The sequence below is a fragment of the Vidua macroura genome, chromosome 12 (genome assembly GCF_024509145.1).
Source record: "Vidua macroura isolate BioBank_ID:100142 chromosome 12, ASM2450914v1, whole genome shotgun sequence".
NCBI lineage: Eukaryota > Metazoa > Chordata > Aves > Passeriformes > Viduidae > Vidua > Vidua macroura.
This window is the reverse complement of record NC_071582.1, coordinates 19,064,458-19,077,533: the sequence shown is the minus strand read 5'-3', so window position 1 is coordinate 19,077,533 and position 13,076 is coordinate 19,064,458. Positions and strand designations below refer to the sequence as shown.

Sequence of the window (13,076 nt, the reverse complement as noted above, 5' to 3'; positions counted from 1 at the left end):
AGGAAATGAGCCTGCTCAATCTTTTTATGATTACATGTGTCTGCTGCCTATTTTCTTATATAATAAGAGAGTTATATTACAATATTTCTTTGGAGATAGTTGAGCTACATAATTATATCAGGCAAACTAGATGCCCTATATTCAAAAATGCCATGCAATTTGGTTTAGAGCAAACTTGAGAGGTTAGATAATTCCAAAATTTCAACATTTTTGAGAAACTGCAGGAAATTTCTGTGCAGTAAGCACTCCTTTAACAGCATCAAAGCCCAATTTTTTGAAGGAATGTGATCTTTGCTTTCACAGGGAATCAGGTCCCTCAATGCTTGGCAGTGGCTGGGCCTCCCACACCAGTCCAACAAGATAGTTAATCCATGAATATTCGCCCATATATATGAATATTTGAGATTGCATCCCGAAAATTCTTCTTCCATTTTGTTTTTAAGGATAACTCAGATGCCTTAGAACAAAACTGTAGCTCTCTGCCAAACCAGCTATCCTGCAGCTATTCTACTCCAAATTTACAGAACAGAAATTAAAATATATGAGCAAGGCTCAGCTTTACATACACCAAACTTCTACATTCCTTTCTCCTTTCCTTCTACATTTTAATATACTAAAAAATGAGTTTATGATGGTCAGATGATCCATAGTCTGTTGTAATCTGTGACCTCCAAGATGTATATTTCAGGATCTGGTTCTGTAACTTCAATATTGGATAAGATTTTCTAGTGCATGTCACCTCTTTATGGAGCTGTGAATCAGGCTTTTAGCCTGGGTTCCTGTTAGGGCAGGGAACAAGTGTCCAAGGCCAGGCTGGACAGGGCTTGGAGCACCCTGCGATAGTGGAAGGTGTCCCTGCCCATGGCAGGGGGTTGGAACTGGATGAACTTTAAGGTTCCTTCCAACCCAAACCATTCTATGGTTCTATGATTAATGAATCCCTCAAGACCCTTCAGTAGATCCTCCTTCATATCCAAGTTACAGAGTTTTCTCCTGGAATATGCAAAGGGATCAAAGTGCTTTTCCGTGGTGCCTTCTGTTCATCTTTCCCATTGCAAATGTCAGGCATTGTCTGATTCATGCAAGTGCTTATCTAGCAGGCTGTACAAGTGTGCTCTGCCATGCCAGCCATGCTGCCTGCCTCCAGCTGGGAAGCTGCACAGTGTTGGGAGAGCTTTGGCCCACCTAAGAGGTTATTACACAGTGGCCTTTATTTTGAGGCAGACAAGTTGCTTTTAGAGAAATTAATGTGTCATTCTCAAGCTCTGAGCAACATCATGATAATTGCAGGAAAAGCTGGGCAGAAATGCACCTCTGACATTGCACAGGGAGTTATCAGTGCACCCAAACACAGAGATCCCAGGGGGCTCTGGCTGCTGAATGCTGCTGTGAGTCCAGGGCTAGCATGGGAGCAGTTGTGCAAATTACAGGCAATTCAACCTGTCTGACCTCTGTCCTTCAGCTCCACACTGGGCTATGAATCAACTACTGAGAATTCATTTGACCCCTCTGAGGGAGGAAGCAGAGAGCTCCAACCCCAGGCAGGCGATGATGCCTGAGAGCAGGAGTTAACCCTTTACTTGTGTTCTTGTGTTTATTCCAAGAGGAATAGCATGGTGGTTTCTGCTGAATCTCTCAGGGAGCAGAGATGGTGTTTCTCCCCCAGAAATTCGTCAAAACACATTTGAAACCTCACATGGAAACATTCTGTGTGTTTAATCTTTATTTTTCAGGCTGGCACGCCTACCAACAGAGGCTTTTGCACTGAAATCATTTTATGGGGAAAAAAATGTGATTTCTATCTCATGTATCCACTTTGCTTTTTGTTTTATAAGCCTTTTGGCTTATTTATTATTAACACATTTTTGCGGGTTTTTACATAACTGTTATTGTCCAGCATTGTTTTGAGTCAAAGCTGGGCTGAGGCTGGAGTGGCACTTGGAAGGAGATTAGCATTGCTACCAAGAGAATTTTTTTCTGACAAGGGACACTGTCAACTCAGATGTAGCTGGGAATGGCAATTTTGACATAGCACTGTTTTTAGAAATACTAAACCAGCTAGAACTGGCTCCACTGTTTTTCTTAGGTTCAGGTTGTTTTTTAACAAATTCAGGTGTTTTCCAATATCTACAAGCTACAGACCGAGAGGGCAAAGTTGACTGCAAGCCAAAGGAGACAAAGTAGACTTCTTGGCTGATGTGGAAAAAGAGAGGAACCAAAAACAAAGTGAAGAAAAACCAGGAATTGTAATGATCAAGTGGATTTAATGTTCCCCTTCAGTTTACATATTTGTTGGTGTGGTGGTGAGTATAATTCAGCAATTGTAGGTCTCTCTGTGGTCTTGATCTTGCAAAGAGACTGCTGGAGTGGCCTTTTGGGCTCTGTGCCTGGGAATCAATGGGCCTCTGTTTGCCTTTTCTCTGCAGGGCCATTTGTCAGATGCAGACCATGATATTGAGCCCTATTATTTAGTAACATATAGAATATTTACAAGAATGTGGTAATTAGTTTGAAAACTGGTTTATCCTGAAAATAATAGGTTGCATTGTCTTTTTCTGTACTACCAGGGACTTTATCTACACAGTAATACTAATAAATCTGGAAGAGCATGGGTTGGGTTTTTCTTGAGGCTTGCAGGATAGAAGCCTGACAATTCTGAAATAAAATGAGCAGATTTTTTTTTTTTTTGAGAAGTAAAGGTAACAATTAACTTAATTGCCATTCTGTAGTTCATAGTTTTCCTCATGTAGGTTGTTAGAATTCAGACTGTTTTCACATTGCCTGTTTCTATGAAGCTGGAGGGTCCTATTTCACTGCTTCTGTATGTTGCAAAAATACCTTTTTCTCTTTATTTTCAGTGGAAATACTTTTTGTTTAAGAGAGAGAGAAAGAGAGAGAAGCAGAGTTCCTGCCTGGGCAGCCCAGCCCAGTTTACAATTATTGGAATGCTTCAGAAATTTTTGTACGTGTTTCAGTTTGGAAGATGGTCAAAACACATTCTGGTGCAGTGGTTTAAAGAAAAATAAAAAGAGAGAAGGGAACCAAAATAAAATTATAAAAATACAATGTGGAAATTTCAGAAGATAAACATAATAAACTCTTTATGATAGTAGAGAGAGCCTATTAAGAATTAAACACTTGAGCTTGGCAATTTTTCATTTCTTATTAAGACAAGGGGAGGGAGAAAGAATTAGTGTAGCCTTGTGATGTGGCATCTACAGCTAAAGTCTAAACTTTACAAAATTAGCCAGAATACGATTGAGTATCAGCCTGAAAATAGCGTAGAACAAGCTTGAAGGGCATTCAGACTTCTCCCACTGGCCTGCTGGGAACTTCCCATCTGCAAAACACTTCAAGAGAAACTCCGTAATTTTCACAACCACATCTGAACGGTGTGTGTACATATCTATATTTATTGTTGTCCCTTGTTTCTCTTTTCCCGTGGCCAAGAAACACAATCCATTATTTCATTATTTTAATTTTCCTATTTTTCTTTTTTAAGTGACAACTCTGTCTATTGTTCAAAACAAATCAATATTTTTTTATATCTGACAGTCAGGTGTTAAGGCCTGAGGAGCAGACTTAGAGCTGTTGAGTGAACATTACTCTTAAGAACAGCTCTTTTAGATATTGGTAATAAGTCACAGTAAAAAATTCCAATCATTTAATTCAAAGATTCTGTTCCAGTGCTTTATTCCATGTGCCTCTACTTCCAGATTTGACCATGTAAGGACACTTCTGTGATTTTTCCAGCTGATGTGACACATTTGTGCTGTGTTCTCTCATTTAAGATGCTAAAACCTGGCCTCAGCAAAGCTGAAGAGCTCACACAATAAGATTTGTGTGTTGGTAGGAAAGTGCATCAAACTTGTCCTTTTCTCCTTGGATTTTTCCATGTCTGTGAATCCCTGGAGCTGGTGACATAAGTGCCCTAAAGGCACTAGATAGATTTGTATCCAGCATAATGTTTTGCCATAAAATTAGCTTGTGGTCTTATGAATGCTCTCTCCAATCTCTTACTTTTGACTATTAATTTAATTCCAGGTACATGAAAAAATTAAATAAAACTGGTGCTTCGCAAAGAAATATTTTAGACCGGGAAGGTTTTTAGTTTTCCTTGAGAGCACCATAGACAGCTGAAACCAGAGACAGTGTTTTCCTGTTTCATTGTTTGCTTCCCAAGTACAGTTTAAAAAAAAACCAAAAAGTGTTTCTATTCCTTTGTGCCGTCCTTGCAGTCTGGGAGTCTTCCACTGCTTGTCTGGCACTATCTTGGGATATCAGCTCTAGACACAGGTCAGCAGTTTGGCCACTGAGACATGGATCTGAGTATCACAATTATCTTGTCTGGGTCAGCGTGGCTCCTTTCCAAAAGTGCCTTCCAGTTTTACAGGATTTGAGTTTGGAACACTTTTGGAAAATGCTGAACTCATTTTCAGCAGCAAGAAGCTCTATCAAACAACACTGCTCACCTCCCTTGTGATTGCTGTGGGGTGTTTATGCACCCAAAATTAAAGACAGTGATGGTGTAGAAATTGCAGGCATTGTTTTTGTCACCTTGTGTCAAGAACTGCTGCTCAGAAGCGTCCTGTGAGACTTTGAGAACATTTGCATTGTGCTTTGAACAGGAAAGCAAGAGTAAATTGTGTGTTTATTTTACCTAATAGATGTTAATTAGGATCCCATTCATAAGCACATTTTGTCTCCTGGTTAGCAATATCCTGAGCCAAAACCTTGGCAAAATAAGAGAATTCTGATACTTCATTGAAAGTCAACCTATGTAGACTGCGTGTTATGAGGTCTCTTGCTCTTCTCCTTTAAGGATATTTACTTTTCCTAAATTCTTATTCATAGTCCCTTCATTTTAACAGAAAAATTGGTTTCATGGTGGTTTAATTCTGCTGCTAGAAAGAAGAGCTTCCTCTTTCCAATGGGCCACAGAAACAAATTCATCTCCAGGAGAAATAAGTGTTTCTTTCCTTTGATGCAGACAAGGTGAAGGAGTGAATATTTAGGGAATGAACAAGCTTTTGTAGAGTTGTCCCATGGTGGGAAGGACGTCTTTATTCATTGGATTCTCTTTATACTTAGGAGGTTTGGAAGCTCCCCTTGCAGGTAATAATCCGAGGGTTTGAGTTGGGGGAGTCTTGTGAGCCCATTCTTGTGAGGTCATGAGGCAGGATCACACAGATTTTAGCAGCAGTGGTGATGAAATAGCTACCCCAGGAAGAGCTCCAGACTCGCTGCCTGTGGCCAAGGAGCTGGCTGGAGTGACTCTGCCTTCTCCTCATTTCCAGCTGCAGCACTGAGCTAAGGAACCTCAAACAGATCCCTGTGCTGAGCCGTGCCTGAGGTCTGCACGCAGTGGCAGTGCAGTGTGTGGGGATGGAGTCCCGGGGAAGGGGAATGCCATCCTGGGAAAGTGTGAAAAGCTGGGAATGGTGGGAAGGGCCAGAGCCAGAGCCTGGCTTTAGCTGGAGCAGGCAGTGACACAGGAGCCTGTGGCTGTGACACTGAGCAGAGAGCTCTGAGCAGCTCTGGTTCAGCTCATCTCCCAGCAGACTTTCAGCAAGACATTTAATCCCTTTCTGTTCCTCATCTTTCCACCTAGAACGGAGTGATAAAACTTCCTTTATCCCCAAGCTCCCAGGAGTCTGTTTAGATGGTGAGATCTTTGAGGGAGAGAAAACACCTGGCACAGTGAGGCCCCTTTGTCAAATGGATGCCATTATAATCCCTGTAATCGGAAGCGCCGCTCACCTGCCGAGCACATCTCTCCCAGCTTGGGAGTTTCCAGATCCTGACCTCTCCCAGGACTGGTTCCTAACAGCTGTGCAGACAAGCTTTCCTATCTCCCAGGAGTTTCTTAGAGTCTAAAATTTGCACCTTTATAAAATTTCATTTTATTTCAGTTTCTATTTTTTTTTTTTTTTGCTGTATAAATTCCTTAAGGATTCAGTTGAAAAAGCTTTTTTTTTCTTTTTTTTTTTTAAAGTAATTTTAAAATTTTACTGAAACACTACTTCTCAACAGCCATCTCGCTTTTTAAAATTTTATTTTTGTCTTGGAAATATTTCAAACTGGGAGCTGATCCAAAGATGACCTTTCCCCACAGACAGTTTCAACAAATCAATATTTTTCCAGTGCGAAATATCTGTCATTGGAAAATCCTCACTGGCACTTCTTGAACACTGTAGGGAATGCTTTGCAGGCAGGGACCTGCCATCTGAAAGCTGGTTGCTGAATGCAGAATTAGCACTGATACAGTTCTTTTGATGGCTTCTTCCGTATCAGTATGAGCTCTGAGCTGCCACTCACATACAACAACTTCCTTTCAAGTCCTGCCATTTCTCACTTGGATATTTCCCCACAAAGCAGGCTGTTTAACCATTAAAAAAAGTCACTGACTGCTTTGCTGTTTAATGGGGAGTTTTGTTTGGGTTCCTATTGTAGCTGAGGAGGATACATGATCTCTTTTGAACAGAGCTATTAACATGATAAAACGTCTTGGGAACATAAACTCCCAAAGCTGATGGTTTCATCTTTGCTGGGGTATCTGAACACTATTAAATGCAGGGGACTGGGCTAACAAGGGCCTGGGCTTTGCAGTGCTGTGGCACCAGAACACAGAGCTCAGCACCATTACCAGATTTTTCTGTAACTGTTTCCTGAAATATGCTTTGCATTTAGGATTCTGAATCAAACACAGGGATGCTATAAAAATCCAATGTTTTCCATACCTCGAAGATGGGAGATTTCAGAAATGTTGGTGTTGCTGAGAGAGGTATTTCCTTTATTTATCTCCCTACAATTATGTGTGTGTATACATGTATATATGGGCATAAACACACACACATATATATATATATATAGACCACACCCACATGTATGTGAATATTTGCACCCTCTGTATCCCTACTCTGGGCTGTTTTGCAGGTGCAAACACACATTTGAGGTGATCTCTGCCCATTGCTTCTCCATGCCATGGCTCATACTTGGGTGTGTGACCTGGCTTTATCACCTTCCATGTTCTTGTGGGCTGTGGAGGGGTTCTAGTTTCCAGCCAAAATTGTAAAAAAAAAAAAAAAGCTGTTTCATTTTCATGACTTTGTTTCTACCATCACCCACTCTGTCTTCCCAGTTTTACATCAAAGAGCAGAAATTAACCCTAATTTACGTGCGGTTTGTGATCCAGGGACCTGAAGCTGAGCAAACACTGGTCTTGTGTAATGCACAGATATTTAGCAATGGTGCTCATATATGTCTAGAACAACTTCTTTAGGGATGTAGTGAATTCCATCATATCTTCAGCCAGGATGTTCCTCTGACAGAAGGCAGAAGCAGAGGGTTTCCTTCTGGGGGCAAAATTTCTGTCTGGGTCATTCAGGAGATCTGGCTGGAGTGCTTCTCCTCACATTCTGCTCTGAAACTTTGTGGTTATGTGTAAGAGAGGGGCTGAAGACTGGAAAAGTGGAAATACTTGCTGTCTGCATCTTTCATTTCCAAAGCTTCCCTTCATTTTACATACCAGTATTGTCCCCAGCCACACTTTGGAAGGAGGTTTTGCTGGTAGTGCCTTCACACTGTGGTTTATTGCCTAGATTTGTGTTCTTCCTGTAATGCTTATAGATGGTTAATTGATGTACTTCTTGATTTTAGTCCACTCCAGAAGGCAGGGGGTGGAGAATCTGGGAGTTGTGAGGTGGAACAATGCATTTCTCAGTAAGCTTTGAAATCTCTGCTTTGTCAGTGCTTCTGCCTCTCTGTACCTATCAATAAAATTGTGTGTGATGTCCTCATGGCTAATTGGTGCTTAAGTGCTTTCAGAGCTGTGGGTAAACCACTAATTAGTCACAGTCATTTAGTCAAAATTACTAAAGACCGATATTTTCCCATATGCTCTATTTGTTCAGAGAAAATGTCTTGAAAATTCATTGATTTAGGTTTCCCTGGAGTATTTGCTGTTATTTGCTTGTTTGTTTGACAATGACTTTCTGCATTGTGGTTAATACAGATGGTGAATTGTGCTGTCTGCTTCCAGTTTTTGTGAATGTTCTTTGAGTTTGAATAGTGCAAAATCCTCTTTCCAGAAAGAAATGTGGAAATGGAGCAGGATGCAGATACTGCTGTGATAACTATTTTGTTTCCGTATGTTCTACATCATCGCTGGGACTGGGATTTATCTCATCTGCACCCTCTCTTGTACAGATCTATTTTATAGAGACATGATCTGTTTTATAGAGACATACCAACATGCCTGTACACAAAACACACATGCACCCACAGTCTCTTACATTACATTGGGGAAGAACCATGAGGCTGAAGCGTGTTGACTCAACTATTTAATGAGGTGCAATAAATCTTGACAAGACCAGCTGGCACTAGAGTCGGGTTTCTCATCTTTTTACCATTACACTGAAATGTGAACAATAGTGGAAAGAAATGTAATTCTTCTTTGTTGTTCTTTTGGTACTCAGCTATGTAGCACTGTATTGAAATCATCCCTTTCCATGGAATGCAAAGCATGGTGGATGCTGTGGAAAATGTTACTGATGCAAAGGTCCCTTTTCCTGGTGCTTTTTCTTAAATTCTGAAAATGTTTTGATCTGGCAGGTCACAGTTGTGATCAGCACTGAGATCCCTGCAGCACACACTGGCTGAGCAGAGCAGCAGCACTGGGGAATGACCCCCACAATATTCCCAGTCTTCGACCCTGCCTGTCACCAAGTTCTCCTTTGCTGTACAGCACACCATGACATCTTTTCCTCTTTCTCATTCCACCTTCTCCCCAGGGGCATTGCTGGCTGATTATTGCTACCACCAGCTGCAGTTACTTGAGTATCTTTTTTTAAAAATAGGAGTAATTAAGTATCTTGGACATCTAAGCATTTGGCATGGTTCCAAAGCACCCAACGTGGCCTCCCATATAGGATTCCTTTTTAATGGGCCAGATTTATTCTTGTGAAAAGAAATCTGTTCAAATAGCACACTTTTTGTTTGGGGTAGGTTTTGTTCCTGTCAGTGACATCCATCAGTCTCTTTCATGTTTCCAGCCTCACCACTTAATGCCAATCAATCCTTAAAAAATAATTGCTCCCAAACCAACTGGATGCCTCTGGATTGACTTGAGAAAGACTGCCTGAGCTTTGAAGTGTATAAAGATGGCTGGCATCTCCAAAAGTAATAACTGCACCTCCTTGCTTTGTGATTACAGCATTTGATGTGTGCTGGGCTCTGGTGCCTGGTGGAAGGAGACACATCCTGTAAAACAAAGTTGGACCCCCCTCTGGACGGCACCGAATGTGGCGCAGACAAGGTAATCAGAATGCTCAGCAGCAGTCACTTCTTGTTTCCCAGCATTGGGAAAAATGTTTCCAAGATGTTCAGTATTTACCATAAACCCATTGCTGGTCTGTTCTGGGTTGTATTTGAGGTAGAAAGTGTGCAGAGCATTGAGCCTGACATTCGGGGAGATGTGGAAGATGGGGAAAGAAAAAGAGGCTACTTAAAATCTTTATAGTTTCTACAAATAGCTCAAAATAGTTGAGCTGAAATTCAGTGATGTTCTGTTCTTCTGAGGTATAATTGGCTGTATTTATTTATATATGTATTTTTTGGAGCTTGACTGGTTTGGTAACTCTCAGGCCCTTACTTACTGGTTTTGGACTCTAATTTTTTTTTTTCTTCATGGTATAGTTGGGGAGGTCAGAAAGGGTAAAATTAAAAAGCTGGTTGCTGAAATCAAGGAGTGGAACCTTTTCTTTGCCCCACAAATAAAGATAAACTATGACAAGAAAAACTGGGTCCTGGAAACCATGACAAGGAAACTGAAAAAAAAATGGTTTTAGGCCCATGTTTTTGTAACTGGAGGAGTCCAGTTACTCTTTCATAAGGTTTCTTAGCAGTGCTCACTGTGTCACATCCTGGACAGGCCAAGTTTGCTGCTTGGTCAGGAGCCAGCACAACCTATTAGAATCAGAGGGGTTTGGGGCTTTAGCCAAGTTAGGTCCAAAATACTTCAGTCATTTTGTACACACTGGGAACAGTGCTGATGAAGGCATTGCTTTGGGGTATAATTTCTTGGACTCAGTTCCTGTGAATCGTGGGGCTTTAAGTCTTAGTACTTAGATAATTATCTGCTTTATAAACTAAGGGGCTCAGTTCTGTGGTTGTTTTTTTAATGACAGAACCTCCTTCAGGGGCTTGTTGAGAGTGACACTTAAATTTCTACATTTCACCTCCTCCCTTCCTCCTTCTCCTGCTGCCATCTCACCAAAGCCTCGAATCCCTAGAAACTTAAACGTGGACTTGTTGCAATCCCTCAGCCGTCCTTTAAAGTCCACCTGTGCAAGGTCAGGGCTTCTTCCCAGGCTGTGCTAACCTGATTGCCTTGCAGTGGTGCCGAGCTGGGGAGTGTGTCAGTAAAACCCCCATCCCTGAGCACGTGGACGGGGACTGGAGCGTGTGGAGCCAGTGGAGCATGTGCAGCCGGACGTGCGGAACAGGGGTGCGCTTCAGGCAGCGGAAATGTGACAACCCCCCGTAAGTCCTCACACCATCCTGGCTCCTTTTGCCATGCTGGCAGCCTCTTCCCTCTTGGGCGACCCTTGCTGCAAGAGTACAGGGGAGAAATGGGCAGCAGAGCTGTGCAAGAAGCCCTGAGAAATTTCTGATTCACAGGCTGCAATGACCAGGTCAGAATCCTGGAGTGACTTGAAGTAGGTTCTGTGGAAGTGGCTTGAAGGGTCACCTTTGGAAGTTTGAATCATTGCAGTGATTCAAAGGTGGATACAGTTGAATTAGATACATGTAGTTTGGCAGAAAAACTGATGCTGTGTTTCCCCTCGAGCACTACAGTGAATGAGGAGGGGCTGACCTGGATCTACAGACCAAAGTGAGCCGATGTGCCTTAGAGATCAGTTTTGCAGGAGTGCTTGCCCTGGGCTTGGGGAGCAGTGCAGTGGCTGACAACGATCAGAGTGTCCCCGAGCTGTGTTGGCAAAAGCCCCTTGAGATGCTCTGTAGGTCAGGATGTGCTGAGTAAGAACAGGAAGGTTTTCATGCATGCAGAGAGCCATGGGTGATGTTTAGCTCCTGCACAGTGCCTGGTGCTCTCTGTGTGGGCTTGGATTTTTTCTGATTCAGGATAAAATGTAGGTGTTGTCCTTCATCCCCCAGGTCAGTTGAGACCCGTCTGGAAGTCTCTTCATCATTTTGGGGTCCTGAAGAGGTTACAATGGTGCCATTTAACTGGCCACCCAATTGTGTTTATTATAACTTTACAGCCTTGGGAGCAGCCCTCCAAGTGATTTTATTCAGATTTTATCTTTTCTTCTACACACAAAATACCTAACGCTTTTCTTTTTAAATTGGGGCTGAAATTCTGCATAGCAATAGTTACTTTGAAGACATGCCTAGATGATGTATAGGCTCACAGTTGCTGCTGTTGACCTGTAATCATGTGAAAATGATATTTTTGTTTATTCCTCTCCTTATCTGAGCTGCAGTTGCATGTTTATAATATGCAGGTTTGATTTTTACCAGCTCGCTTTCCTGAAAAGGGGACTGAGCTGGTTTCTTTGCTGTCAGCTACAAAAGGCTATTTAGGTTTAGTGCTGACCAAACCTAAATCCATTCATCATTGTTCCTTAAATTACAGGAAATGCTCCTTCCAACACTGCACAGTGATTTTAAAATTCTCTTGCTCATATACATTCTTGGCTGGAGATACACACGTGATCTTCTTTTGCTTCAAATTTCTGGCCTCAGCCCACTTCTGCAGCTGGTTTATTCACTGTCCAGAAATACTGGCTAAGGGATTTATCTTCTATTTTGTATATATTTGGTCTTGGGATTTTTTTTTACAGGAATCTCTACTCCTGCCAGCTGACTCTTGAGCCTGTGGGACTATCAGTATTTTTAAACCAGTTGCTTCACTGTTTGATTTGGTTTTTCCTCTCTGTAATTTCTTTGAACATTTACATGCATTGCCTCCCCAATGGTTGTAAGGAATGTGTCGTAAGCCAGTTTGCACGTGCAGACTTTTGAGTTGTACTGCCTTGTGTTCCTGTCTAGGCTTTGGGCTGTTGTTGAACAGTTGGACTGAGGAGAAAACCATTGTCTTAAACAGAACATCCCTTCTCCAGTCCCCTCTTGTCGTGTAAAAGTGTCACAGCAGCAAAAATGTGCTTTGATTTCTTCAGTTCCATTAGTTGGTGGGTTCTCTTGGCATAAATACAGTGAAAGGTGGCTGCCTACCAGAATATCTCACACAGTCACTGTTTCAGACATGGGCCAGGAGGGGCTTGGATTGCACTGTTTATTGGAAATCCCAGGCTTGAGCTCATAAGTGCAAGGCTTGGGACCTGGAATTCCAGATTCCATGCTTACCTGTGTTTTTGTTTGTATTTTGTTTTATTTTGCAAAGAAAATACAGGCTATTGCTGAGAGTTTGAGTTTTCCTTCTTCTCTGGAGATTCAAATAAAAGCAGATAAGTTTTGCGGGTGTTTAATTCTGATGTTGCATTAGTGGCCTTTCCTGTATGTTTTAAAAACAAATGTGTGGAATGGCATGGATTTCATGGATGGAGGTTATCTGCAGCACAGGTTTGTTTCTGGATACCCTGCCTACATTGCAGGTTATAGCTGCTTTTGTGGTATTTTAATTGCAAGGAGGACACGTGCTGATGGGATGTTTGCTGTGTCTCCATCCTCAGGAGTGTTTGAGGCAGGGGGCAAAGCAAGGATGGGAGGGGGAAGATGGAACATTCCAGATGTTTGGTGCTGACCCTGGTTTTGTTCCCCACTGCAGCCCAGGGCCGGGTGGGAAGAACTGCCGGGGGGCCAGCGTGGAGCACACGGTGTGTGAGAACCTGCCCTGCCCCAAAGGGGTGCCCAGCTTCAGGGACCAGCAGTGCCAGGCCCACGACAGGTACACCAACAAGAAGAAAAGCCTCCTGACAGCTGTCATCGTGGATGGTGAGTTTTTTCATCTCCCTCTGTAATTCCTCGCTGTTCTTTCACTGCAGTTTCTCATCTGCAGGGCTCCATTGTTGGTGAGAAGGCTGCAATAGGCC

General features: G+C 42.3%; 1 protein-coding gene across 1 annotated transcript in view; it reads left to right on the top strand.

Annotated features, from left to right (window-relative positions):
* Positions 1 to 13,076, top strand: part of ADAMTS17 (ADAM metallopeptidase with thrombospondin type 1 motif 17) — a 156,915-nt gene that overhangs the window by 81,204 nt on the left and 62,635 nt on the right. The window contains exons 11-13 of the mRNA XM_053987950.1: positions 9,215 to 9,316; positions 10,397 to 10,542; positions 12,812 to 12,978. Of these exons, the coding sequence (XP_053843925.1) occupies positions 9,215 to 9,316; positions 10,397 to 10,542; positions 12,812 to 12,978 (415 nt within the window). The remainder of the gene's footprint in view (positions 1 to 9,214; positions 9,317 to 10,396; positions 10,543 to 12,811; positions 12,979 to 13,076) is intronic.